The following is a 27,822-nucleotide window of genomic DNA, read 5'->3' as shown; positions in this document are numbered from 1 at the left end:
ATTTTCAATGGAAATCATCGACAGATCTTTCGATTAGTAAATGGAGAATTATGAGAGAATTATGTTCCTAATAATACCTGGTGACTAGGAAATAAAATTTTGTTTTCAAATAAATATTTTACTGTATTCTAAGATATTTTTCCTTGATGAGAGAGAACCATTAAGCTGAATTCTAAACTTTTGCTTTCATTTTGACTGATTTCAAGATGTGCTAATTCATTAAAATTCTTCAATCAATCGCTTCGAATCGGGTTACTGTCTTATTGATCCGCCTTTTTGGCTTACTTTAATATTGAGTACAATTAATTTGTCAAGTGCATTTTCCAAAAGTTTAAAAAAATAGACGACGAAAGTTTTCCAATTTTTCAATTCCCCATAATACTTGCCCACGAGCTCAGTTAATTTCTACAGCGTGCGCGTAATTGCTCGAATTTCGTGAAGCATTCGCACAATGCACTTTTTGCGGTGCAAAAGCAAAATCGCGTAGAGAATTCGACTTGAAAGCAAAACTAGTTATTAAGTTTGGCAAATTTGGCAAGACTGAAACTATCTATTACCAAAGCAAATCTTTTGAACTTTCCACTTGATTTAATTGTGAACTTTAAATATTTGAAAGTTTCAAAGCCAAGTTTTGAACATTTTACATGAGTGCCAGTATATCAATTTCGAGTATTTAGAAGAAAAGCATGTGAAAGAAATGAGTAAATAGTGGCTGCTTGCATACAAACAAGACCATTTGGTGAAAATTATTCAAAATTTATGAAGTATCACTTCAACCACCCTGACAAACTATTCAACTTTACCGTTATACGTGTATTTATATGAATTTATGCACTTGTTTTCTCCTGCAGCTGGTGGAAGCATTATCCTTTTTGCACTACTCGGGCCACGTGATTCATCGAAATGTGTGTCCTTCATCTATATTGGTAACTAAGCGGGGTACGTGGAAATTGGCTGGCCTAGAATTTATTGGTGAGTATTTTTCTTTGCAAAATTATTACTTTTTGGAAAAAACTTTTCTACAACTTCGAATGAATATGGGCCATATGTGTAGCACTCTTACTGCCTGAAATTTAATTGAATCGTTTCTCAGTTATAATACCTAGTAGGAAACGTATATATTATATAAATGATTAGGGTGATGAGAGGAGTCGATTTAGCGATGTCTCTGCATTTATGCGAATTAGTAACGGGTTTCTCAATAGGGAAGCTACAAAAGTAGACTATATATTATATTTTTTCATCTCTTTTGACATTTCACTTTAGTAAGATTTGCTGTTTCATCATGGAGAGATATAAGATCCAACAACGAACCGAAATTATTAAAATTTAATACCGAAATTCAGAGTCAGTATGGTCGTCATAATCGTTCTGTCAGATCAAAAATTGAACTGATCTGGTGGAAAAATTTTAATCCACCAAGTTTGAGAGACAAAGAAGTGTCCGTAGTGTCGMGAATATATCTGCGGTTAGCGCATCAATTGAGGAAGACCTAAATCAGTCTCTCACGCGTCGTTCTCAAGCGTTAGGCATCTCTGTGACGTTATGGAGGCGAATTTCGCAAAAAGACCTTGGCCCACATTCTTACAAGATCAAATTGACGCAAGAACTGAAGCCTCTTGACCATCAGAATTGTCGTATGTTCGTGAATTGGGCTGAGGAACAACTTGAAAACGATCCGGATTACAGTTTGGTGTGGTTTATCTGCCACCGGCGTCATTGGGCCGTACTTCTTCCCGGACGGTACTGTGAATGGGAACCGCTACCGCTCAATGATAATCGAATATTCTTGATCCAAATTGAAAGATATGAACTTGGACAATACGTGGTTCCAACAAGGCGACGCCATAAGCCACACAGCGAATGTCACAATCGATTTATTGACGTTCACGTTTGTTGAACCAAGCACAGTCAATTGGCCTCCTCGTTCGTGCATTTTTAACGGCGTTACACTACGTCTAACCTACGGGCTCTGCCAACAACCCAACGACGATTGATGAACTTCCTTCGAATATCAAACGTAAAATCGCAGAAGTATCGGTCGATTTATGCGTGAAAACCCTCGAAAATTGGGTTCACTGTCTGGACTCCTGCCACGACGTTTTGTTTATCAAAAAAAAAAAATTTAGTAGCGTTTTCTGTGTATGTATTCTATATTGTGAATGTTTTGAAGCTAAACCACTCTGTGATCAAGAAGATATGCTATATATACCTATCTTAAAAAAGAATTATAGAGAATATATAAACGTAATATTAAAAAACCTAAAACATATATCAATAGAACTAACCTTATATGAGCATGTGTATGCATTTTTTTTTATATTTCTAACAGAAAGAATGAATGAGACTGATGTAAATGAGTTAGTTCCTTGTCCGCCTTGGAGTAACAAGGTTTCAAAAATGGCTCAACCTAATCTGGATTTTATGGGTAAGTATAAAGATGGTCCTCTAACCAACTAATACAACTATATGCTGGAAATACATTGTGTTCTTCTGTCGTTGTGTTCTCCTTCTGGTTCCTTGTGAACAATCACCCTGTTCCAAATTAAAATATTTGCATTTTGTGTCTGTTTTCACAGCTCCAGAGACTCAATTAACTTCGAAGGGCAGCCTGCTTAGTGACATGTTCTCATTGGGTTTGGTAATATGTGCGGTTTTCAACAGCGGACGGCCAATCATCCAAGCCGGTAACATAGTTTCGAGTTACATGAAGCAATTGGAGATGGTAAGCAATATATTCATATATTTTATCATATGCAAGTACACTAGCAAGTGAATGAGCAACTCTGTTACTTATAATACTCTTTGTGAATAATAAATGTTCGCTTGTAATTGAGTCAAACAAACAAAAAGTTGCTTATTATTTTTTTGTTTTATTCATATTTTAACACTGAAAAACTCATATACATACATAATCTCACACATTCATAAGCGCCACTCACTTTTGCACCGAACGTGCGGCTTCGCGCAGTGCGCAATGCGCTCTTCGTTAGCTAATGCAAATTCAATAAAAAACTATCTGCGAATCCTAATAAAATTCCGAACTTCATAACTAAAGTTATACTTGCAAGGAAAGCCTTTATGGGTTTACCAGAAATTGAAAATAAATGCACGAGGAAAAAGGAAAATTAAATTTTCAACAATATAAGCGTCTAATTGACTGACGTTAAACTCCTCCATAATGACCAATGGAACTTATTCTAGAAGTATACAAATAGAATATATCATATACTATGTAATACATTACTTGTATTCCAATGTGCTGATTCAGTATCATCCCTGATTAGGGGGGGAAACGCAATGCGATAACGGTTAGTGAGCAGCTGACCAGGATTATTTTCTTCAAAAGGATCCCCTAAACTCTCTCCTTTTTGAGATATTTTTTATTTATATCTTTTCCCTTTTCGATAAATACCATATTTTGTATTATCTTTCAGAAATATGGATGGTCTCTATTTTTAACCGTCCCTCTGAATGAAGTAATTTTCATTGCTGCGCGTGAAAGCGATCCAATGATGACTTAAAATGTACCGTAATGTCAACAATGCTGGCAATAGTTGATTTCTGTGCTAGCCGACTGCTGTTTCACACGTTTACCGACAAAAATTCCTCCCTATTTCTACTATTTCTTCCGCCCTTTTTAGAAGCATTCCATATGAAATGCTTGTATGTGTGTATGTATGTATGCAAATATTCCCCATTCAACTGCCCCAACAACTGCATTTACTGAAATGGTGTGAGGCTTTGAAAGCGCAGAGAAAACAATGGTAAATTGACTCCTTGATGGTAGACTTTTTCTAGTTTTTTTTTTGGTTATGGACCAAGTGTTTGTTCACGAGAAGAGCTTGAATGAAATGGAATAGTGAAATTCTGTGCTGAAGAGTCTTAAACGCAGACTATCAAGTTTAACTTTCAAGTGAACACAAGTATCGGAAGTTTATTCACAAAGTGCTGTTGACATTGATAAAGAACCCGGCGCTTGTGTTAGCAGAGGCATGGAAACTTCTGGCTCATCACAAATGATTGATAAATTGAAATTTTGGGAAATTACCACTTATGTAAAATGAAATTATTATGATTACGAGCCTTGAAAAGTTTAATATAACTTTAAAGTGTGAAGAAACACGATTTTGAAAACAACTTCCAATGAGAAAAGGAAAGCGAGCCCTTTAAGTTTACCGAATTGACTGAATACACTCCCTAAATTTAATTGGAGCGTTACAAAAACTAAAGAAAAGTTAAACCATTAATGTTAAACAATACTTTCAGCTGGAGGAGACTGTGCAGAAAATGTTGCCGCGTGTGCCGGTGCCGCTACAGGAGGCTACCTCTCGTTTGGTTAGTCGAGATCCCACCGCTCGACCGCCTGCGCAACTCTTGCAATTGATTAAATATTTTAGGTAAGTACTACTCTAAAACATATGTATATATTTATATGTGTTCCGATAATTAATAATGAATGCACCAGCATAAATTACAAATTATAAATAATATTTTCCTGGCACATAACCCTACAAATTGAATTTAAATTTAGTCATTTGCATATAAAGTTTTACAAATCGTTAATCCCCGGAATAACCTTGAGAATCGAGGTGCATGCCACCTCTCAAAATGGTTGCTTTTCCTCGGCCTTTTCCGGCAAGGAAGCAAAAAAAAATACAGGGTGGCCACATCTGGGGTGTAGGGCGGCTGCGGAAAAGTTGGGATGCCGGCCTTGGCTTGGTGAGCCGGGGCGTTGGCGCGGTGCAACTTCCAATCGCCTGCGATGTCTTATCGGAGCTTGGTTTGAGTCTATTGACTTTGATTTTGATAAATTTATCATCTTGACAATTAAACGAATATTTCGTCGGTGGTCTGTGTTCAAAATCACACGAGTCACATTGTCGGCGTTTCTCGAAGTCGCAGGTCTCCCAGCACGGTTTTCATAAGCGACCTCTTCCCAGCCCTCCAAAAAGATCTGGTTCCATTGAAACACACCACTTCTTGCTAAAGCAACATCGTGGTAATCCTGTTTGATCATATCAAATATTTATGTCGCTGATTTACCGAGCTTCACACAGAATTTAATCGCGTACCTCTGCTCTAACGAACGCTGCATTTTCGGCTTACACCACTCACAGAAACACGTCGCGCGAAAATGTTTGTTCTGTTTGTTGGTCGTTCGTTAGCAAGGAACGCTCTCTACTGAATCCAGTTGGTGGCGCACACTCCGAATTACAGTCGCGGCGGAAGAAAATCAGTCCTTATACGTTCTGGACAAACCCTGTATGTACGTATACATTTACTTTAATAGATCGTTTCAAGTGAGGCTTTAAATTAGTTACGTATGTACGTAGAGAAAAATTATGAGGTTCGGGGAGCGAAATTGTTCAAATTCTTGGAATGTCAAACGTTCAGAATTTTTGCTGAGGAATGAAAGTGTTCTCAGGCATTTACCTCCCATCACTTTCCCCCAAGATTGTCGCCATTATTTGTGCAGTGTGACACGTTTTCTCAGCTTTCTCGGAAACAATTGACCCCGCGCGACAGAATAACGTAGGCGCTACCCTCGTAAGAGATTTATTTGTAAAAAATAACACAAAGCAAAAAAATACTGTATGCGTAGCTGTTGTGTGAGTCTGCAACTCGCGCCATTAGTTGGGGAGAAGTGCTTTTCAATGCGTACTATACATATAGTAGGTAATGTAGGAGTGTGTATCGTTGTGGTTTGTTTAACTTAACCTTATGCTGATTGACAAGTGTTGCGCCATTCTGAGATTGCGATTTATTGAGACATAATCTCGCACACACACGCGCACACTAAATATTTAATACTTGTGGAAAATAACACAGTCGGGGATAATGGAGCGAGCGCGCTAGCATAGGAAAGTACAACAGAATACAAAGGTGTAAATTACAGTTTTCCTGTAGTTGATGGCCCTCATTGCGAAGCTTGATGTAGTCTACTGACTTGGATTTGCTTTAAGTTTTGTTTTGCACTTCTGGAAGCTTGATATCGCGCGTGGCTGTTTGCTCGTTCATAGCCCCACTTTTTGTAATGAGTGTGGCAGAGACATTGACGCATCCGCCGCTGTTGGCTGTGTCTAGACTAAAGGATGCTGATAGACATAAAAATACTAGACGCACATTAAGGCGATTTGCTGGATGAGGAATGCTCGACATTCCTGATCTGCAGGGTTGCAATTATCAATGAAAATAAGTTTAATGTTGAGATGGTGTTAGATAAATCGCAGATTATTGTGAGATAGTTCAATAAATTTATAAGTTTGTGTAGAAAAGAGTATAATCAAGGTTTTAAAGAGGAACGTATAGTTTATCCTTGCCCAGCGAGTTTAGCTCAAATTGGATAACCGATAATCCCAAACATTTGTTGTTTTTTTGATATAAGAGAAACATGTTGTGAAATTATGTTAATATACAAAAACAATTAGTAGATACTATACCGTCATCTAAAATGCAAAATAACGTAACATCATTTTTCGTAAGTTTACAGACGAAGGAAAAACGATATAATAGAAACCAGTAGCATTAAGTAAAATTAAGTTTTAGTTATAAAATGGTTATATAGTCGTTATATAAGGGTTATACATTGGTTATATATGGGTTATATAATGGTTATATAAGGGTTATATATTGGTTATATATTGGCTAAATATGGGTTCAATATAGGTTATTTATGAAAGCGAAAGCCGAATATGGACTTATTTATGCTTCGAACCAGTTTTATCTGTGACTACGACATGTTTTTAATATTCTTAGACTGAAATTACTAAACATTCTTTATTCGCCATCTTAGACAGACGTTAAATTTGTCAAGTTGCTTAACTTCTCTAAAATCCAATTTCAAGTTCCTATATTCACTTAAGAGCCAATCCTTCAATCCAGGCATCTTGGTCGGCACTTAAGAATAATTATGATTTCAGTGCAAAGGAGGCAAACTTACTGAAGGAATTTAAATCTCAGCAACATGTGCTGGTGTGCAACACTACTTTCTGTGAATGTCGACGGCCAGTCACGTAAATGGGTATAACCACGAAAGAGGGCGAGTAAAAGGTGGAATAATGCGTCCGAAGTGAGCGGCAAGAGCAAAGTATAAATTGAAACTCGTAAGCTAGCAAATATTTGCGCTTTCCATTCTGCTGGAGATTAAACCACTTTAAAGATAATTTAAATGTTGTCAACAATTCTTTTATTCCTTATTTCTATCTTGTTGAAACGAGATCCACACTGTTTACACAGGTTAAGTACATTACCCGCAAGGCTTAAATGTAGTTTGTTTGGTTGTCTGCTTGGATGAAGCAGTGGAAGCGACGCTCACACACCAACGCTATGGTGATACAGACTTACAGTTGTATAGGCTTATGTAGCCTTGCACGGCCAGACAGTTTGTTTGCCTTCGAAAAGAAGTAAAGCGTGTTTAGAGAATTTTTTTCAAATTTGCACCGTTCCACATTGAAAATATAACTTCTGGAGGGTAGTGCTGAAGTTGAATGCTTAAAAAACTTTCTATTTCAATTAAAAACAAACCAAATGGGGCGGAAAATTTCTGCCTATCGGTTGGAATTTGATCTGTTTAACTGTTAATAAACTTTAATGTTAATGACTGCGTCGCTCAGTATTGTTATTAGAAATTTCATTCATAAATTAGTTGTGTAAACATCAAACATACTTACACACATATATAATTACATACGTACGCTTGAACTTTCAGTGATCCCGGTGTTAATGCGCTCAAGTTCTTAGATGTGGTCAACATGAAGGACACATCGCAGAAATCTCACTTCTACAAAAACACGCTAATGGAAGCGATGCCGCTGATACCGAGAGTAAGTAGCCAGCACACACTTACTCACTTTATGCTTATGTACTCCCCGGAAAAACTTACGTTAAAGCATTGTGTACTTCGAGAATATTTTACAGCAGCAAGCCCTTTGATGGGAACAAGTAATATTCAGGGTTTTCACATAATTTGAGTGTAAAGAAAACAAAAAAGCAAAAACAGAAACAAAAATTTAATGCAACAGCTGACTATGCAGTAAACATCAAAGCACCGCCACGAAACTTGCTCTGCAAATGTGTGCATTCTACATGTAAGTGTCTCTAGTTTGGCAACGGCTGTGCGTGTCTAAGCGCTGCACGGCGTCAGGTGCGCGCTTAATGGCTAAATAAAATTAAGACACATTTATGAGACAGCAATTGCTTGGCACATAAAAGGACCTGTTGCCGCGTGCCCCTGTGCTCTACTTAGGGTGTGTTTGCAACTGCTTCTACTTAATCGTAATGTTTTGTCTACTGTTGTTTGCCTTTTATGACTTGCTAATTTCACCCAAAGCTTTGGCAAACAAAAACCGTAAAATATGAAAAATATATTATTTTTATGTATGAGAGAGATTTTACGCTGAACCAACATTCCATTATGCCCAACAATTAACGTTTTATTGCAGAAATTGTGGTGGCAAAATGTGTGGCCAATGCTGCAGGCCGAAATTAGCAATGGCGAAGTACTGGCAGCGGTTTTGCAGCCCGTCATTAAACTTATACAGGAGGCATCGCCAGGCGAATACGAGTCCATTATGGCGCCAACGATGAAGTAAGTGTTAAGCTTTTGCTTTCAAATAATTTTTGTTTATTGAAATTAAATGCCTTTTATTAGTTTACAACATTTTTTAAACAGAGTTATAACTATATTTACCGCGTTTCCTGTGAAGTGCTTTATTTTTCGTAATTAAAATTTTTTTACCAATAAATATAATAATAGAATTCAATCTGTCGAATACACGTATCTGTTATTATATTCGAGCAGTAAATTATCTAGTCCCACTTGTTCCACCGCTTTGAGTCATCAGCCACTTCCGTTTGTACTCAAGTTGTTTTTATTAGGTTACCAATAACAGTGCTCAGCGCATTTCATTGGGTCCGGTTCATGCCACCGCAAGTAGAATCCAAATAGACACGGAACATTACCGCCGGCACTATACTTATTTTATTTGCCTTCTAATTTCATGTATGTATTGTTTTTGTTTCTCATCTTCGCTCGTCACAATTCACTTGTGCTTATTTTCACCGTTTCGTGTTCTTGTTCTTGATTTGTTGACTCTCGTCCGTGTTCGACATGTCGCCCATTGTCGTCGTTGCGATAAAAGCTGTTTGCACAATTTAAGTTCGTCAGTTTGTTGCGCGAAAGTCGCAATGTCCTTGTGTGTTCGCTGTAAAATGTATCCTCTTATTGGAGCTTTACATTTTTCTCGCTATTTAGTGCCACAATAAACCATACAACAAACATACAAACATATGCACATGCTCGCGCCAAGACGAATGAGAACTTTTGCCATATTCCATGCGCTCGTTAAACACAAGTCAAACGAAATTTTGTTTTTTATTTTGTTTTGCTTATGAAACGCCTGCGCGGCATGAATCCTAGCAACACTTTAAAAAAGTGCTTTTACCTACAACTACGAAATTTTAATAAGACAAAATAATTGAAAAAGTCATTTACTTTATAGATGAATTGCTTTGCCAAACTTTTTTGCAGGGTAATTTTCGGGTCGCCCAAGTCCATACAAGCCACTGTGACCTTGTTGGAAAATTTACACCTTATTATAGAGAAGACCGCTCCGGGCGATGTCACCACCGACATTATTCCAATGCTGTTTTTTGCTTTCGAAAGCTCAACGATACAGGTGCAGGTAAGGAGTAAGAATTCATTTAAAATTTATTTTAAAATTTCAAGCTACTTGTTATATATAAACTGCATGCCGCATGAGATTTTATAAGGTTTAAGAAAACATTATTTTCGAAATTCGAAATTTTTACGAGTTCTATTTATGCATTCTCATTTTGATGCTCCGCTTCCAGAGCGCTGCTGTTGTGGCAGTTACAAATGTTTTCGACAATATCGAAGATGTTTCCATCAGACGCATGGTGATTCCAAAGGTGAAATCTGTGTTCGAAAAAAATTTAGCGGATCCTAAAATTGTGCAAAACGTACTTATCTGCATAGAGGGGCTCATGGACAAACTGGAGCGTGCTCAGGTGATTCAACTTGTATATTTTGTGTATATGATCAGTACTTTCGCTATGAAATGCAGAACATAGTACTTCCACACAACCTGCGCTTTTTCTAAATTCGTAAATATATATTTTTACATTTTTCATATCAAAACATGCTTCTCAAGGTTATGGAAGAAGTGCTGCAGCTGCTAGGAGATGTCCGCATACCGGAACCGGATATAGTGATGCGTACAGTGCGTAAGTATTTGATTCAGTGTTGATAATCAGGTTTTATCAGGCACAAGGCAATTATGGGAATTAGTTCTGTTCCACTGTAACACTTTATTGAATTTATAAGTGCTGCAATTATGCTTAAATTTAAATTCCAGAAAAGTACACAAATAAGTTAGTGTGATCTGGTTGGTAAAAATAACCTTAAATTTATAATATGATGACCTCAAGAAAGCTCCAGTCTCAAAACACTTTCAACAGCACACTTTTCGTGTCGGTTGTATTATCAGCGTAGAATAACTGTATTTTTGTTTGCATCCGTACCATACATATTACTTGTTTCTGTCTCCTAAATTTATTTCTTGAAAAATAAATTGTACAAAAACTGTTTAATTGCTTGCAGATATATATCATAAAATGGTTGTCGATAAAACATATGGTCTGACGGTGGAGACAATGGCTACGCATGTGCTTCCACTATTGATACCACACACCGTTAATCCGGGTCTGAATCTGGAACAATATTGCATGCTGGTGGAGGTAAAATGATACTAACTGATACCTGTGCATATATAGATTAATGTAGGTACTTATATTACATACAGTTGCATCCGTAAATATACATATTTATGTAAAAATACTTCAAAATAACTTTTTTTTTTCAATATTTAAAAACCCTATCCTCATTCAAAAGTACCGCATACACTGTGGCCAAAGAATAGTAAGACTTTTTAGTTTAAATTCCGTGTGAAAACGCATTCGTCGTGCTATTTTTTTTTTTTTAAGTTTTCATAACTGTCAGCGACATCTGTACCAAATGTCAATTCAAAATAATCATTAGTATACGCTTAGCTTTCTGAAGTACATAAAATACATTCGGCGATTTTAACGATGAGTTAAATTAATCAACAAAGAAGTTTCATTAACTTTTGTGTGCAGAATCAAATTTCTGGTGCTGAAACCTTCCAAATGTTGGCAAAAGCCTTCGGTAATAATTGTTTGTCACTAAAAACTTTTTCGATTGGCATAAATTATTGAAAGAGCGTCGAGGACGCGTTGACGGCAAACCACGTCCACGATGGACATCAACAACAAGTGAAAATTTGTGATATATAAAAAGTAAATCAGTTCGAAAGATCCCTTGGGCCTAACAGAAGTGAAAGAATTACTGCTTCCGAAAGTTTTTCTAAACCCATCGTTGCGTTAACGTCTGTGAACACTCCTTTCCGACTACGAGGATGTACGACCTGGAAACATAATATTAATCGGTCGAAGATCGTAGGAAAGGTGAGCCGAAGCTTAAAACATCACGCTAAGCAGATCAAAAAACAAGGTTATGATTGCAGTTTTCTTCGATTATCGAGGTGTGGTGCACTCCGAATTATAGTCGGATTATAGACACAGATTTTTAAAAATAAACTAAAAATTTTAAAATTATGAACAAAGTCTTACAATTTTTTGCTCATAGGGGTACATATATCATTTATCACAGCCCCCCCTGCAGTCAAATCAAAAAGTTCAGCTGTTTTAAAACTAGTTAGAAACAGCAGTCCAAGTCGGATTAAAAGTCGGATATAAAGCTAACAAGCGAAATAGTTTTGAAGCTAAATCATTTATTTGAAATTAATATTCGTTTTACTCTCGGTGGGAATAAATAAATAAATATTCTAAAATAAATATATTCTAACATTAATAAATCGATCTGATGTTGTTCTGGCTAGTTGGATTTCTCTAAGAGTTCCAGTGTACATTTTTAGACTAGTTTGTTGCTTGACTGCAGGACACATCGGTGCATAAATTAGTCGTTGTTAGTGTGACAGCTCATTCTCAAATGCAAACACATGCAATGCTCTCAATTCCAACAGGTGTTGCAAGAGATGCTCGAACAAATTGACCGTCAGCAACGTAATAAATTGAAACTGGACAATCTGTCAATACCATCACCGGAGCGCCATCGTCCACTGCGACATCAATTCTCATCGGATAACATGAATGCCCCTCCATTCAATATACCCAATTTGCGTATCGATCAGCGGAAAACATCCAGTGCAGAGGATATGGCACGCAAGAATTCTGGAGGTACATACACATATAACAATCGTTTATTTTCACTCACATCAACACTATACATGCACACATTATATGTATCAGCTGACATGCACGTGTTTGACCACATACCGACAGGTGTGCAGGAATTTGTCGGCGCGCTTGAAAGTTTGCAATTATAGTTATTCACGGGAACAATGTCGTTATGAATGATATCAATGAATATGTCGACGTTGGTAGAATAAGTGTGGTTCCAGTTGACCAAGCAAAAAACCTAATATCTACAAATACCATATTTGAATGCAGATGATACTACGAAATAGTATAACGGCAGAGAGAAATCACCGCTTCCGAAAACGCAGGGGGTGGTAGTTGAGAAAAGGGGATCTTGTCTTGATAGACAATCACCATTTTGTATTGAGGGAGTAAGCTAAAAGTCGGCTTGGACAAAAGTCACTGGAATCACCTGAATACATTGAAATTGTAAATACTCTTATTAACCTTCAAGCATTTTGAAATGACAGTTTATTGAAGACTGAAAGCCGCAAATTCCGAATAACCACCATGAATGCGTTTCTAACTTTACACATAATAATAACCAGTACATATCACAATTTTATTTCGTTGACGCGTTTACATACAACTTAAAAGTTGGAATTTAATTTCACTTGAATGCTTTCAATGAGTACTTAGCTACTTTCATGACTTCGTATTTGCATACATATATTTGGCTTAAGAATTTTGTACCAACTTGGAAACAAAGAATACGTCCGCGTTTGCTGAGCAAAAAACAAATTAAGCGCCTAAAGCCCCAAAAAGTTTTTAGGAAAAAGCGGTAACACCAGTGCAATTTGTTCCAGCTTATTATGCCCTTTTAGAAAGTTTTCATTGTATTCGTAAGTAAGGAGGGGTTGAATTCGAGTGCAACCCAAGGAAAATATTTTGAGGAAACTCAGTAATACAAATAACGATATTCTTCATACTTTACATATCAGTGCTGTGGGAAATATTTTCACTTAATTGCATATAGATATCGTATTTCCAAATTATTTCAAGACATCTTACTTATTTTAAGAAAAAAACACAGAAACTTCAAATCTAAAGGGGAATGCTTATTATCATTCAAAATAAATTTTTTTGATATATGGTTTTTGAAGACTAATGGTAACTGGCGAATGATACGCGTGTTGTTTCGCTGCAAGACCTGAATCGAAGCGAGGCTGTCTACATAGACTTTAGACTTTACATATCCCTACAGAAAAAAGAGTAACGGTGTGAGGCCAATCGACCGGTCCAAAATCTGAACTTATCCGCTCATCGAAGTTTTCTCTCAATAAATCCATTGGTTAATGCAATGTGTGGGAAGTGGCGCCACACAGTGTTGGAATCAAATGTCGCTGAAATCACGAAACTCAATTTCTGGATGAAACTTTTCAACTTGCTCTTCGTCTCAAATTCGGCAATTTTGCTTATTTACCCATTGAGCCAGACATTCATTATCGCTCAACAAAATTTGGGTCGACAATGTCGGATCTTCTAGGAACTTTCATCTGCTATATTTTGTATGCTTTCAATTTATAAGGTCGACGTAAAATAAGCCAAGTCCTTACATACGTCAGTCCGAGTTGTTGCGAAAGGCGCCGAATCGGCTCTCCACGATTTTTGTGTACACTCTCAGCTGCGCCTACTATATTTTCTTTACTGCCTGCTGGACATGGTCTATTCAGTCGAATGTTATTCAATAATGAGCGTTGGATCTGAAGAAGGGTGAACACATTCTTTACAGAACTTGAATTTTCGTAATAAAGTAGAACGATTTGTAAACGTAGTTCGGGCGTAAATCTTTCAAGGATGAAATTCCAAACAATACTGAACAAAGATAATATGACAGCTTTACATGACTCATGCGTGCTCTGTCAACTAAGGCTACTGAGAAAAGTACATCTGCTTGGATCAGCCGGAGACATATGTTCCTTCAAACTTAATAGTTTTTTATCTTACCGGCTTAATCAAGGCATTGCAATAGGAATTCAGCTCGCATTGCGAACAACTGTTAGGTGAACAAGTCTATTCTATTCTTTGCAACATGTTGCGGGAGTGTAAAAATGAAACGTCACAGAAAGTTCTGGAATAATAAAAAAACAGATTTACTTATTTTTCACCTAAAAATAAAAAATAAATAACCTTCAACACGTTTGACATGAGTTGCATTCAACATAACCCTTAGTATTAAATGTACAACAAAATGGTCACCAGAAAATGAATCAGTACTTGGCCCGTTTAAATTTTTCACACGATATGAATTCCAAACTTTGTCGACATTACGGCGAAGTGACCTATAGAATTATGTGTCAGAGTTTTAACATAGACCTCATGTACCTAAGAGAGACGAACGTAGATTTTTGTGCTCAAAAACGTACTTTATGTATGTTAACGTACATATGTATATACTTCTATATAACTATTTATTAAAGTGAGTAATTGTTCGTTGGTTGGCAGTTAAATAGCCAATAATAACATTGGAGCCAATGCGGTTTGACTTTGCAAATAAATCAATTTCGAAGGCCGCGTAGCATAACGAGGACACCGATTCTCTCATGGCCGAAGGCAGTGCACGTACGCAGCTGAGCCAGCTGCAGTACCACTTGTCCAAAGCCCTAATTGAATATCTTTCAATGCCCTCGGGGGGCAATTAACAGCCTAGCTAGCACTAATCCCGGTACATACTTCGTTAATCCTGGAACCGTACCCCTTGCGTATCTATACCTTATATGTACTCTATCCATAATAGCACGCAATGAAGCTGGGTTGAAGTTAATAACAAATAATTAAAATGTTGATGTTTATTTTACCTGAAAAGCTCTTTAAAAGACGACGAGGCTGCCATAGGAGGACCATATAATATGTGGTCCATGGTTGCAACCTTTTTAATTATTTTTTGATGTAATCTCATATACTCATTCAGGAATTCAAAACCACGTCCTTGTACATCACAGAACTTACAAAAAATATATACACGCTCATTTTTACACACACGCCAATGAATATACATATGTATGTATACACTTGTATGTAGAAAGTGGCCGCAGCCGACATGGGCAATGTGTTGTTTTGAATATTTTTAATTTTTGCAGTTCGCTTATTTACAGGTTCAGGTATGCTGGGCGGCTGGTGGTTCGGCTGCTCGCCGTCATCACCCGATAGTAATTTCCTGCGCGTGGCTAATGCATTCCCCAACCGACGACTGTCGGACAACACCTTGATGACGCCGAAAATACGCATTGCACCATCGTGCGCCTCCTCGCCAGGTGGCACACCGGGCAGCGGGCTGCCAACACGCCGACACTCGAGCATCGGACCACAGGAACGACGCGGCTCGACAATCAATCTGTCGCCGCCTACTGTAAGTGGCCGCCCTCCTCTCAACACATCCATCACTTATTCATACCACAGCGTGTGCGTCGACTTAGTTGTGCGCCCGCTGATTTATTCTTTGGTTATGTTGGTTGATTTCAGCTTTTAATTCCTTTTCCTTATTTCCTTGTTTTTTTTTTTTTTTGTTGGCATTTATTTTAAGGAAGCTTCACTGACTTCATTATTCTGATTATTCTGTATAAATAAGTAGTTGTGGGTGGGGCGGGAGTGCGCTATGTTACTTTTGCTGTGATTAATCAAAAATAGTACAAATAATTACTTAAATATGTTGTAGTGAAATTATAGTTTCTGAAGTAATTCGATAACTTTATACTTACAAATACAATGATACATCAATAGTTCCATTTTAATTGCGAAGTAAAATCAGTTTGTACAAAACATTATATGCCAATGCTTTACTATCGCATAGCTGAATTGTTTATACTATAGTGAATCAAATATTTTCGTTTGTAATTCTGCAGCTATATTTCTCTCTTTCAGTGAAGATATTTAGTTTGTCTATTTATAAAAAAAAAAAAAAAAAAATGAATTTAACCAAATTTGTCATAAAAAATTGAAATTCGGAACTCTTTTTCTCATTTCCTTACCACTGTTTACATTTCATCACATAACAACAACAACTACTTAACATTGTAATAATGACAAACGGTAATTGGTAAATGGTAAATACCCCTCTACACTTCCTCCTCAAATAGACGTATGGTTTTGGTGCACGCGGTAGCTCCGGATCGAGTTTGTCGGTACCCTCCTCGTCGGCCTATGTTGTAAGTCTAAAAAACGTCTCAACAATTATTGCCATTCAGAAGTCAACTCAGGTATCTTGTGCGAGTACGGTGCGATGTTCGATTCGCATATAATAACGGTTATAAAAAATGTTAAAGCATTAAGCATTGGCGCTTTGTTTTGTGATGTGTGAACTGCTGAGCACATGTGTAATTGTTCGTTCGTTACGTTCGTTTCATGCCATTTTGCAAGCTCGTACTCGCCTACGCACGCTCGTCAAATGATAACCAGCTGTATCGTATACGTTGATAAATATTTTCTCTTTCTTATTTCGATACTCGTAAGCTCAAGAAGTATTAACTGTCCATGAAAGCTGTTTTAATTACCATTAGGAATGAAGTAATTAATATGGATGCGGTGAAGTTGTAAACTAGCTATGTACCCACTAGGAAAGATGCCTTACGAGCCAATAATAAAAACTGATTTGAAGTTTGGAATATTTTCCAAAGACTTCACTGTTATCTCGTTAATTGCTTCATTGAAGCCTACACACAAATTTATTCTACTTAAGCAGTTATTTTCGTTGTTTTCATAATTATTTTGTGACGTATATTTTGCATTTTGCTGTTGATAATGTGTTTCAAAATAATCGACGGTACTGTACTCGAGAAAAAGGCTGCCTACTTATAATTTCAAATATTAATATTTTCACAATTAAAAGATGTTGTAATTACGAATGTGTTTATATGTTATCTTTGGTATATTTTGTTATTGATTTTTAGGCAACTAACTATTACCGTATACAAGGAAGTGGTAAGAAATGCAAAGTATTATCTTATTTAGAAAAAAAATCCCTTTGTTAAGGGGTTATATACAGTTAGAAGGCCGAAAAACCCGAATTTGACACAAGTTTTTCTGAGGAAACTTTTACACTTTTTTTTTGTACAATACTTTTATGATATATTTTTTTTAAGACTTAGTATAAGTAAAAATATATATTTGGAAATGAACTGCAGCTGATCTCCGGGAGGTCCACTAAAAAAAGACGTTTTGCGGTGACTACTATAGCTCTGAACTAGAAAAAATCAACAGATTTCGTTAAAGTAATGTTAAATTGAAGAAATAAGCTAAATAAAATTGTTTGACAAAATGACGGTTAAGCAAAAAAAAAAAAAAAATAGAAAATAAAAAAATCATTAACTTCGACTGCACCGAAGCTAACATTTGGTGCATTTTTTTTTTAGTAACTATGTGTTCAGTTTATATGGAAGCTATATGCTATAGTAATCCGATTGGAACAGTCTTTTCGGAGATTATGTTACCTTAAGCAGTAATCCAAGTCAAATTTCGTGGAGATACCACGTCAAATTCGAAATGCTATAGTGAGTCGATCTGAACAACTTCTTTCCATATTACTTTATTTCTATAAACATTAATTCATACCAAACTTCGTGATGATATATCGTCAATGAGGAAGTTTGCCTTGCAAGCATTTGATTCCGATCATTCAGTTTGTGCAATTTCTTCAGAGTATATGTAGTTGCCTTAGAAAATAATCTATACGAAATTTCGTGAATATATTTTGTCAAATGCAATGGAAGTTTTCCATTCCAGCACTATATTCCGATCGCTCAGTTTATATAGCAGCTATGTACAATAGTAAGCCGATCTGAACAATTTCTTCATATATTACATTATTATCTTAGAAAATAACCTGTGTCAACTTTTGTGAAGATTTTTCATACAAACACTTGATTCCGATCGTTCAGTTTGTATGGCAGCTTATTTAAGAGAAAATCACGCTTGCAAAATTTCAAAACGATATCTTAAAAACTGAGGGACTATATATACAGACAGACGGACGGACAGATAGACAGGCGGACATGGCTAAATCGACTCAGCTGAACATACTGATCATTTATATATACATATACTTTGTAAGATCTCCGACGCTTCCTTCTGGGTGTTACAAACTTCGTACCAAACTTACCCTGTTCAGGGTATAAAAAATCGATTTTTGACCAAAATTTTTGCCTTAAATTATAAAAAAAAAAATATTTATCGGTGAGAAAAATTTTTTGATTATTTACTCAAAAATATGTTTGAGATGCTCGTGTTAAAATTTGAGACTAATTGGTTTAGCCGTTTTCAAGTACTGTTGGCCACTTTGAAAACATCCTTTTGAGAAAAATGCGTTTAAAGTTTGGAATAAATGTGTGTAACTTCGAATATATTCGCCGGAATGCTGTGAAATTTTCTGTGTGTATTCTTAAATAACGGGGTTTTCAATAAGAGCGCTACAAAAGTTTAAATAAAACAAAACCGGTTAGGCATGTTCCTAAAATTATTTATTCCTGTGAAAGTAAATTCGATGCCATTGTGTATGGAATTAGATTTCTTTTGTATATCCACCACGGGCACACTTGCGGAAGTCCAGACGCTGAAGCCAATTTTCTACGATTTTCTAGCATAAATCGGGCGATACTGTTGCAATTTCATGTTCGATAATCGTACGAAGTTCATCAAACGTAGCTAGCTTGTTGGTGTAAACCATAGACTTGAGATAGCCCCACAGGAAATAGTCTAACGGCGACAAATCGCACTACTGAGGCGGCCAATTGACTGGACCATTTCGTCAGATATTACGTTCACCAAACTCAAATTTGGTTTTCAATAAATCGTTTGTGACATTCATTGTGTGGCTTGTGGCGCCGTCCTCTTAGAACCACATACTGACCTAGCTCATATCATCCAATTTGGGCCAAAAATATTCGGATATCATTGAGCGGTAGCGATTTCCATTCGCTGTAACGTGCCGGTCTTGTTCATCACGGAAGAAGTACGTCCCAATGACTCCGCTGGCCCATAAACCGCTCTTAAAGTTGAGGCCACTGACTCCGAATTTCAGTAGAAAATTTTATTGATTTTGACTCGTTGTTAGATCGTATATTTTGCCCTGATGAAATGGCAAACATTACTGTAGAGAAATGTCAAAAGGGCGGATAAAATTTGACGTCGTTTGACTTTTATTGCGTCTTTATTGAAACGCTATTTATATGTACATTAAGATAATAAAATTAAAAAAACGATGTTTTGAACATTTTAACTGTATATACCCCTTAAATGGCTACGAACCGGACATTAGGGCGATAAACGAAAACTAAAATTTATGATACTGTTATTATTATTATTTTTATATTTCGATTGGCAAGTATTTTAAAACATGTTAATTTCTCTATCTAAATGATATGACTAATCATAAATACTTTATTTCACACCCACAAAATTTGATTTATATCTAAATATTTAAATTTATGTCAATGGTATTAAAAGAAAAAAGAAAAAAAGAGGATTATTTAGAAAAATATTTTGAGGTGAAAATAGCATTAACGGATATACAAAATTTGTAGAACGGAGATGAATTTAGTCACGCAAAAATCGTGAGTTAAAAATACGTTACAGCGAAAATAGAGTGTGGAGAACAAACTGTCAATTGTTGCTACCAGAAAGAGAGTTAGTTTTGGTTTTTATTGTCCTTTTGATAATATAACTGTTTTTTTATTAAATCGTTTTAAGTCTCAGTGTGATATCATGTTAAGATGTTTTAGGTTTCTTGATTTCGATGTTATAAGTTTGTGTGAATTGACTATAATGACTTCTTGTATTTTCAACAAAAGAGAGAGAGCGACAGCCTAAACGTTCAATATCTATTTGAGTGTTCTTTAAATTTTCATGTTCAGGTTAAATTCGCAGCAAATAATCTCTGTGCGCGTGCAAAATACTGCATTTTCCCATTTACGTACTTATTCTGAGTGTTCACCAGCGAGAGCTTCACTAAAATTCTCACCTACAAACATATATACATACACATTTTCGCCACGTGTGTCTATCTCAGTGGGTATAATTTCATTAATTCATTTATATGATTTCGTATATTCGTTAAAATTTCATTTCGTATTAGTGTTTTTTGTTTTTGTTCTTGTGTAACGTCCCAACTCTAAGCCAATTCTCTACAAATGTGTGCATTCCATTGTTTATCGAAATATATTTTTTATTTCATTTACTTTCGGTTAATTGGAAATTATTGCAGCTTGCACGGAGCATGATCGTGAGTACACGTTTTCGCTATGACTTTGCGACATACATACATATGTACATATGTACACATATTACTTATATGTATTTAAGTAACCACACGCTACCTCCACTATATACTCACACGCAAGAGTTTGCTTTCAAATGTCCTTTGTTACTCCAAAATGCAAACACTACGCTATGCTTACTGTAAACTTTCCATTTACATGCATTCATATGGGTTCGCGAAAACTCGCTCGCGAGCAATGTCCAGTGAACATACGTAGTACCTTCGGTAGCGAAAAGCTTTCACCGGCTGATATTCGCCCGCATTCGAACGAGATTCACTCGATTTTGCTCGCAAGCATTGAGTAGTTGCGTACCCTGATCCACAGCACACCTATATAGTTACATAAATACTAATGTTAACAAGGTTTGTTGAGTTGATGATTGTTTTGCGTTGGTTTGTCGTATTCTATATTTCAATTTACTCGTACATACTACTACTACTACTACCGGCACTAATAACGATATTACTCCTATTATATAACCGAATATACTCTACATATTTACACGAAATAATTCTGCGTTTCTTGCTTTGCTTCTGTTCCTCTGATTTTTGATTTGTGGTATTGTCATTTCTGTATTAAAATGTTAATTTGTGTAATTGATTGTTTGGTTTGTTGCCTAAACGGTTCGTAATTTACTTTATTATGATTGTTCAACAGCTTCAAAAAAACGCATTACCCATCACATTATGTAAATTGCAAACTGTCTGCTACAAAAACTTGTCAAACATCTTTCCAATGAAGAAAAATGTGCAAGTGTTCGATTCAGATCAAGAAATAATAAAGTTTTCAAGCAAATGAGTGTTGCCACGCAGAACATAATCGAAAATATATCCATTCGCTCGCCACGCACTGGCACATTTTTCTTCAAGATTCGCACAAGAAACACCTACATTTGTACGATATTAAGTATTTATGACACTAGCAACTGTATGCTTTGAACAGACTTCATAACCTTTCAAAGAAATCTCCTCTATTATCCTCCAACAAACAGGGTGGATCAATGCCGAACACCTCAAGCAGTGTGCCGTTTTTATTATCGTCCAGTATGCAATCGATACGATCCAGACGTACCTCAACTGTGCTCTCATCGGGACCGCTGGGATCTGGCTCTGGCTTACTACAGCAACTCGGCAGCGGAATGGTAAGACAAATAACTACTTCTGTATCAGGCAATGCAAGCCCGGTGCAACATTTAGTGGTTAATGGACAACGTACCTACGTCCGAAAGTGTCCGTCACTCAATATCACATTCAGTCAGTAGTGAACAAGTGCAGAAAGTCACGATAATATCGATGAATATTCTAATGAAGTAATGACGAAGTGAAGCCTGTTGGCGTTGGCAAGATATGAAGATTTGCAAACGCCTTAAACGCAAATATGCATTGAATCATTTGAGCTGTGCTTTGTAACAAAATATTTAACAAACCAAAAAAAGGATTTTTAATTTACACAATTACATACATATTTACTAGTACCTAAATAAAAACATATATTAAATAAAAAAAAATTTAATATAAAAGAGAACTTAGTGGAGCACTTGCAGAGTACTCACAAACGTCACAAAAACGTCAAATAATTGGGAATGATTGGCTTTGTGAATAGACTTTTTCATTACCAAGCCAATTGAGAACACAATTCGTAACGATCTTTTTTAAATGCGCCACTGTGCCACTATGGTGGGGAATAAGTTGAATATTACCGCATACCTTAAGCGTATAACCCGCATATGTATATTGTGCGTTCGAGTCTTCAAGATGGCTTTAAATATAATTAACTACTATACTATAGTATGGCTCACAGATTTCTATGAAACTTAAAGTTACTTTCTTGCGCACATAGCTCGTTTGGAATATAAGGCAATCATTTCCTAGTTAAGTCGGGGCAAATCGTGATCTCCGACGTATATAATATATGAAAACATTTTTAAATCAAACCCGGCTGTGACAGTAACTACATATATATAAGATATCTTTAAAGCAGCACAAGTGATTTGGGTCAAAAGTCGCGCAATTTTTTATATTCTATCAGTATGATTTGCTGGCTTCCGAGGAGAATTAGAGACACACACAAATTTGCTCTAATTATAAAGTATTTTTAAGTTTGAAGCCACGGTCAGCAGCGTCTTTTGAGTAGGATCTTTATTGACAACTCTTGAAAGGACATTTTGTAACGGGTTTTTCAATAAGAGCGCTACAAAAACGGTTTGGGATATCAACAAAATTCTTTATTCCTGTGAAAGTACATTCGATGCCATTATGTATGGAACTCAATTTTTTTGTATGACCACCACGGTCATGCTTGCTGAAATCTAGACCCTGAACCCACTTTTCGACAGTTTTCAAGCATAAATCGGCAGATATTGCTACAATTTCACGTTTGATATTCGTACGAAGCTCATCAATCGTCGCTGGCTTGTTGGCATAGACTATAGACTCGACGTAGCCCCACAGGAAATAGTCCAACGGCGTCAAATCGCACGACTGAGGCGGCCAATTGACTGCGCCATTTCGTGAAAAAACACGTTCACCAAACTTGGTTTTCAATAAATCGATTGTGGCATTCGCTGTGTGGCTTGTGGCGCCATATATTGTCCAAGTCCATATCATCCAATTCGAGTCAAAATATTCGCTTATCTATGAGTGGTAGCGAATCCCATACACAGTAACTTGACGGCCTTGACCATGACGAAAGAAGTACGGCCCAATGACGCCGCCGGCCGATAAACCGCACCAAACCGTAAATTTTTCGGAGTGAAATTTTAAATCATGAAGTACGTGTGAATTGCTGCCTGACCAATAACGCATATTTTGCCTATTGACGAAGCCATTCAGCCAGAAATGAGCCTCATCGCTGAAAATGATGTTTCGGATAATTTTCAAGTTTTTGCTTAGCCCAATTCACGAAAATATGACGATTCTGGTGGCCAAGTGGCCTCAGTTATTGCGTCAATTTGATCTTGTAAGAAAGTAGGCCAAGATCGCGAAATTCGTCACAACGACGTCACAGAGATGCCTAACACTTGAGAACGACGGTTTTCCTGAATTGATGCGCTAGCCGCAGCAATATATTCGACACTCGAGCACTCCTTTGTCTCACTGACACTTGAACATTTGGTACTGTGCCTGTGGATTCAAATTTTTCCGCTAGACGCTCAATTGTTGATCTGACAGGACGGTTATGACGACCGTAAATTTGACGTAACGATCTTAAAGTTGAGGCCACTGACTCCGAATTTTGGTAGTAAAATTTAATAATTTAAGCTAGTTGTTGGATTGTATGTCTTTCCATTATCAAATGGCAAACTTTCTTGAAGAGAAATATCAAAAAAGAGGGAAGGAGAAAGGACTCTCTCCTTCGGTCTACTTTTGTAGCGTCCCCATTGAAACCGTCTTTATATCCCTAAGAAAATTTTTTAGTATATCTTTTAAGTGTTCGTGTTTTCTCCACTGGTTCTACCTAATTTATTGAATTATTTGAAACAAGTGTTACTTAATGTGGAAATGATTGCAATTAAAAATGGAGTTACGCAAGTACAGTAACCAAATCATCAAATGTCAAATTGAAGTTTTTGTGTTTCGAAAAGTACAAATGTCACAGAATTTCCAAAGAAGCACTGTTGAGATTGCTTTGGCAAATTTTGTGATTTTTTATACAATTATAACTCTAAAAATTATATTTTCCTACATAATTAATATCTAATTTCCATACATAAGTTCATAAATTGTTGTTGCGCTATTTCTGCGCGCATTTTAGACGGGGCAGAGGGTAACAATGTCACGAATGTTATGCATTCAATTACACATAGTATACATGTATGTACATGCGTATCGTATTTAGCGCATATATATGTACACAAATACTTATACAAAAAGCCAATATTAAATGTTATTTACTTTAAAGTTTAAACATATCGAAAGCAAAATAATTACAATTAATAGCATAACTGTTTTTACTCTTACCCTTGATTTGTTGTAGTTCTTTAAGTATATACTATACATATGTATTTAATAGCAGTACTAAATGTATATAAATAAGTAGCAAAATGCTAAATGACAACAAATTAACATACACATTTTTGTAATGTGTACGGCAAGAACCCTCCCAAGGAAGAAAATGTTCCTTTAGTTTTTCACTCTCACACATTTTGTACATAGTAATATTGTTAGGCATACATATTGTTATATATTGTTATATTTTTAGCGTGCACTCAGTATTGGCAATCAGTACTTACGTAATCAAAAAAATAATTGTGTCTGTATTTTGTCTTAATATTCAATTAAATTTTAATTTATTATAAAGCGAACGTACATACAGTATATACACTTATCACATAGAATATCGGTAAAATAATTGAACTGAGTTCGCTGGCTTAGTTTAATTTAGTGTTAGTGAACACATATACACTTTTATGTATGTATTTCCGTTTAGTAAGTAGCGCCTGCCCTGCGTTTGACTTTTGCCCCAGCAAGTACCGAATTTTGTATGATTTTCAGCTTTTTGCAGACACCCAACCACAATCCTATGTCAAGGTATACAATTTTTGATTGTTGTTGCACGCGAATTTACAGAAAACACACTTTTCGTTTTATAAGACAGTTATTTTGCATGCTTTTCACGCAAGGTGCTTAACCCCTTCTAACTCTCACATACTCTCATACTTTTAAAAATTTTGGCGATGCATGTCACTCGAGTTACTATATATAGGTATCTCGGTAATAAAATGTTGGAACTTCATACTGACTTTTTACGTCTCTGTTGTTATGCCAATATTTCTATTACTAATAACTGTCATATATGATATAAGGCATAGCATTTCTCAAGAGTATTTGTTAAACAATTCAATTGAGAGTTTGTGCTAATGACGATTATCCAAAACAAAGAACAAAAGAAAAAAAATGTTAATGTCGGTTGCACGGAGGCTGTAATACACGTATATATGGACAGGCTTGGCTAAATCGACTTAGTTCTTCAGGCTGATCATTTATATTGCTGTGAGCAAAAAAAAGTTTTTTCAATCCTCAAAACAGGTGTTCGAGTCAATTTCCGGAATAACCTTATATACCCGTATCAATTCACGTTTAAGCGATCGTCTCAGTGTGACCCTCCGAAAAATCACTGATTTTCGTGATTTTATTTTAGTGTTGAAATTAACCAAGCAGTTCGGTTTTTTTTTATAAATAAATACATTCATGACGAATACAAAATTATTTTTTTATGGTTATTTATTGGGTGTATAATATTTAAAACAATTGTTAAAATGACACGTAAAAAACTTTCTAAAAGAATATTAATTTTTCGCGCTATGGAATTTTTTCTTTTTTTTTTTTTTGAAATTTGACAAAATGGCGGCGGTTTGAACAAAGAGTATCGAATTTGGCTTTTTTTTCAACAGTTTTTCATTGAAAAAAGGAAGATTTGAAGCGCTATAGAGAATGACTTTAAAAATGTTCTCTCCAAATTGGAACTAGATATCTCTAAAACTCGTCCTTTGCGAGTAGAAACCATTTTGAACAACACCATTCTGAAAAAACACGTGAACGAAGCAGATGTCTCACTCCGTTCCCCACTCTGTTCGCTTTCTGCAAGAAACGCTGTTGCGAACGTAATAATTTGAATTTCGATTTCAAAATTTGAGAGAATGTCTATTACAGTATATACTATTTCGACTTTTCGAAAAGTTTACACCAAGACGATCACTTAAAGTCTTCTATTGGCTTACAAAGGGTTTTCCCAGGACCATAATTCAAGTCTCTTTTTACTAATAGCTTCGCGAAAAGGACGCATAACACTATAACACTCGAATAGTATTCCTTGTTGCCAGTTTGGCCTGTCGGAAGGAATCCGAAGTGCAACACACCTCGATAATCGAGGAAAAATGTCAATATAACCCTGAATTTGATCTGCTCTGACGTGGTTTTTTCGGCTTCGGCTCACCTTTGCCACTATATTCGATCGTCTGTTTCTGTATCGTAAACATAGATCCAAGACTCATCGCCATCGTTTTATGAAATCCTGATAGTCGAAAAACAATGTTTCAAAGACGTTAACACGGCGCTGTTTTCGTTTCTTTCTGAGTATAATTAAACTCGTACAAACGTAATATACCCTCTTGAGAGTATAATGATTTTGGTTGAACTTGGCATAAGCTTTAAGTTGAGGTCAAATCCTGATAAGATGGAGTCTAACGCGATAACAGTATTCAGATAAGTAACATTCCTTAGTTCGGCAACTAACTAAAGGTAGTCCAAAGAGCTGACTATTAGACCACAAGAGGAGGTGATGGAAGAGTATATTTTAAATAGAATTTTAGATACCTGCGTATCACGCCAAATGAAAAGAAAAACATTATTTGCAAAATACTAGAAATTGTAACTATCCTGATCCAATTTTTTTATGCATCCGCCAATTCTCCTTAACAACACTCGTACACCACACAAGTATATTTTTTCAATTCATAAATATCATATACACTTGTACATACATATATGTATATCAATTTCTGCTGCATGTACCACTAATTGCTATGGAATCCAGTTATATACATTTGTATTATGTGCGCATTTTACTTTCTGCCCATCTGACATTGCACAATGAGAAAACAAATTTTCGCGATATTTTTTTATCTCGTCCCCGTTCGTTTTGTGAAAGTCTATCGAATTGATGAGAAATGCATTGTACAAAATATTTAATTAATGCTAAGTCAATTTTGATCAGACAAAACATATGTATGTATGTATATATCACTAAATCGTTAAAAGCAAGCTTGCAAATATTTCAAAGGAATGTTTAAGGATATGATTGACTGACACTCACGGGTCAAAACACAGCACACGAACACACATTCGTATGTATTTTCGATCTGAATATACTAGTTATTTATATACCAACGTATTCATATAGAGCGTAAGATATCTTTTCATACCTACAGCCATATTTAGATAGGAAAGTACACTTGGACATCATTACATTATTTAAAGCCTAGACTTAGTGATAGTTTTACGAAACACATGAAACCGTTAATTAATGTAGTTATTTGTATGACATATGTACATATATTCTTGCATATAAAACATTTAAAGTATAATTAGAGAGATTAATACCTAGAAGGTATAAGAGTTTCGAAAATTTTTGGTAACATTTATCATTGAATATAGATGTAAAGAATCTTCGCTAATCCCCGTAGATAGTTACATATATAGTTGTAGAATGGTGACAATTCGATCTAGAGCTATTTTTGTTATTCTTGTTTCTT

At 36.0% G+C, this 27,822-nt stretch overlaps 1 protein-coding gene across 2 annotated transcripts in view; it reads left to right on the top strand.

The window, feature by feature from the left end:
- The window catches only part of LOC108968961 (SCY1-like protein 2), a 35,320-nt gene that overhangs the window by 3,628 nt on the left and 3,870 nt on the right, over nucleotides 1–27,822 (top strand). Inside the window, exons 5-18 of one of the 2 annotated variants that reach the window (XM_018933347.1) lie at nucleotides 852–972; nucleotides 2,333–2,428; nucleotides 2,580–2,725; nucleotides 4,270–4,400; nucleotides 7,712–7,826; nucleotides 8,445–8,590; nucleotides 9,533–9,686; nucleotides 9,856–10,032; nucleotides 10,176–10,248; nucleotides 10,625–10,761; nucleotides 12,087–12,300; nucleotides 15,417–15,670; nucleotides 16,398–16,466; nucleotides 21,562–21,711. In XM_018933347.1, the coding sequence (XP_018788892.1) occupies nucleotides 852–972; nucleotides 2,333–2,428; nucleotides 2,580–2,725; nucleotides 4,270–4,400; nucleotides 7,712–7,826; nucleotides 8,445–8,590; nucleotides 9,533–9,686; nucleotides 9,856–10,032; nucleotides 10,176–10,248; nucleotides 10,625–10,761; nucleotides 12,087–12,300; nucleotides 15,417–15,670; nucleotides 16,398–16,466; nucleotides 21,562–21,711 (1,983 nt within the window). The remainder of the gene's footprint in view (nucleotides 1–851; nucleotides 973–2,332; nucleotides 2,429–2,579; nucleotides 2,726–4,269; nucleotides 4,401–7,711; nucleotides 7,827–8,444; nucleotides 8,591–9,532; nucleotides 9,687–9,855; nucleotides 10,033–10,175; nucleotides 10,249–10,624; nucleotides 10,762–12,086; nucleotides 12,301–15,416; nucleotides 15,671–16,397; nucleotides 16,467–21,561; nucleotides 21,712–27,822) is intronic. The other variant, XM_018933348.1, reaches the window with a different exon arrangement.

This window comes from Bactrocera latifrons, unplaced genomic scaffold, assembly GCF_001853355.1.
Source record: "Bactrocera latifrons isolate USDA-ARS-PBARC rearing strain unplaced genomic scaffold, ASM185335v1 scaffold_235, whole genome shotgun sequence".
In the NCBI taxonomy this organism is placed as follows: Eukaryota; Metazoa; Arthropoda; class Insecta; order Diptera; family Tephritidae; genus Bactrocera; species Bactrocera latifrons.
Note: the sequence above shows the minus strand (reverse complement) of the source record. Positions and strands in the feature narration are given on the sequence as shown.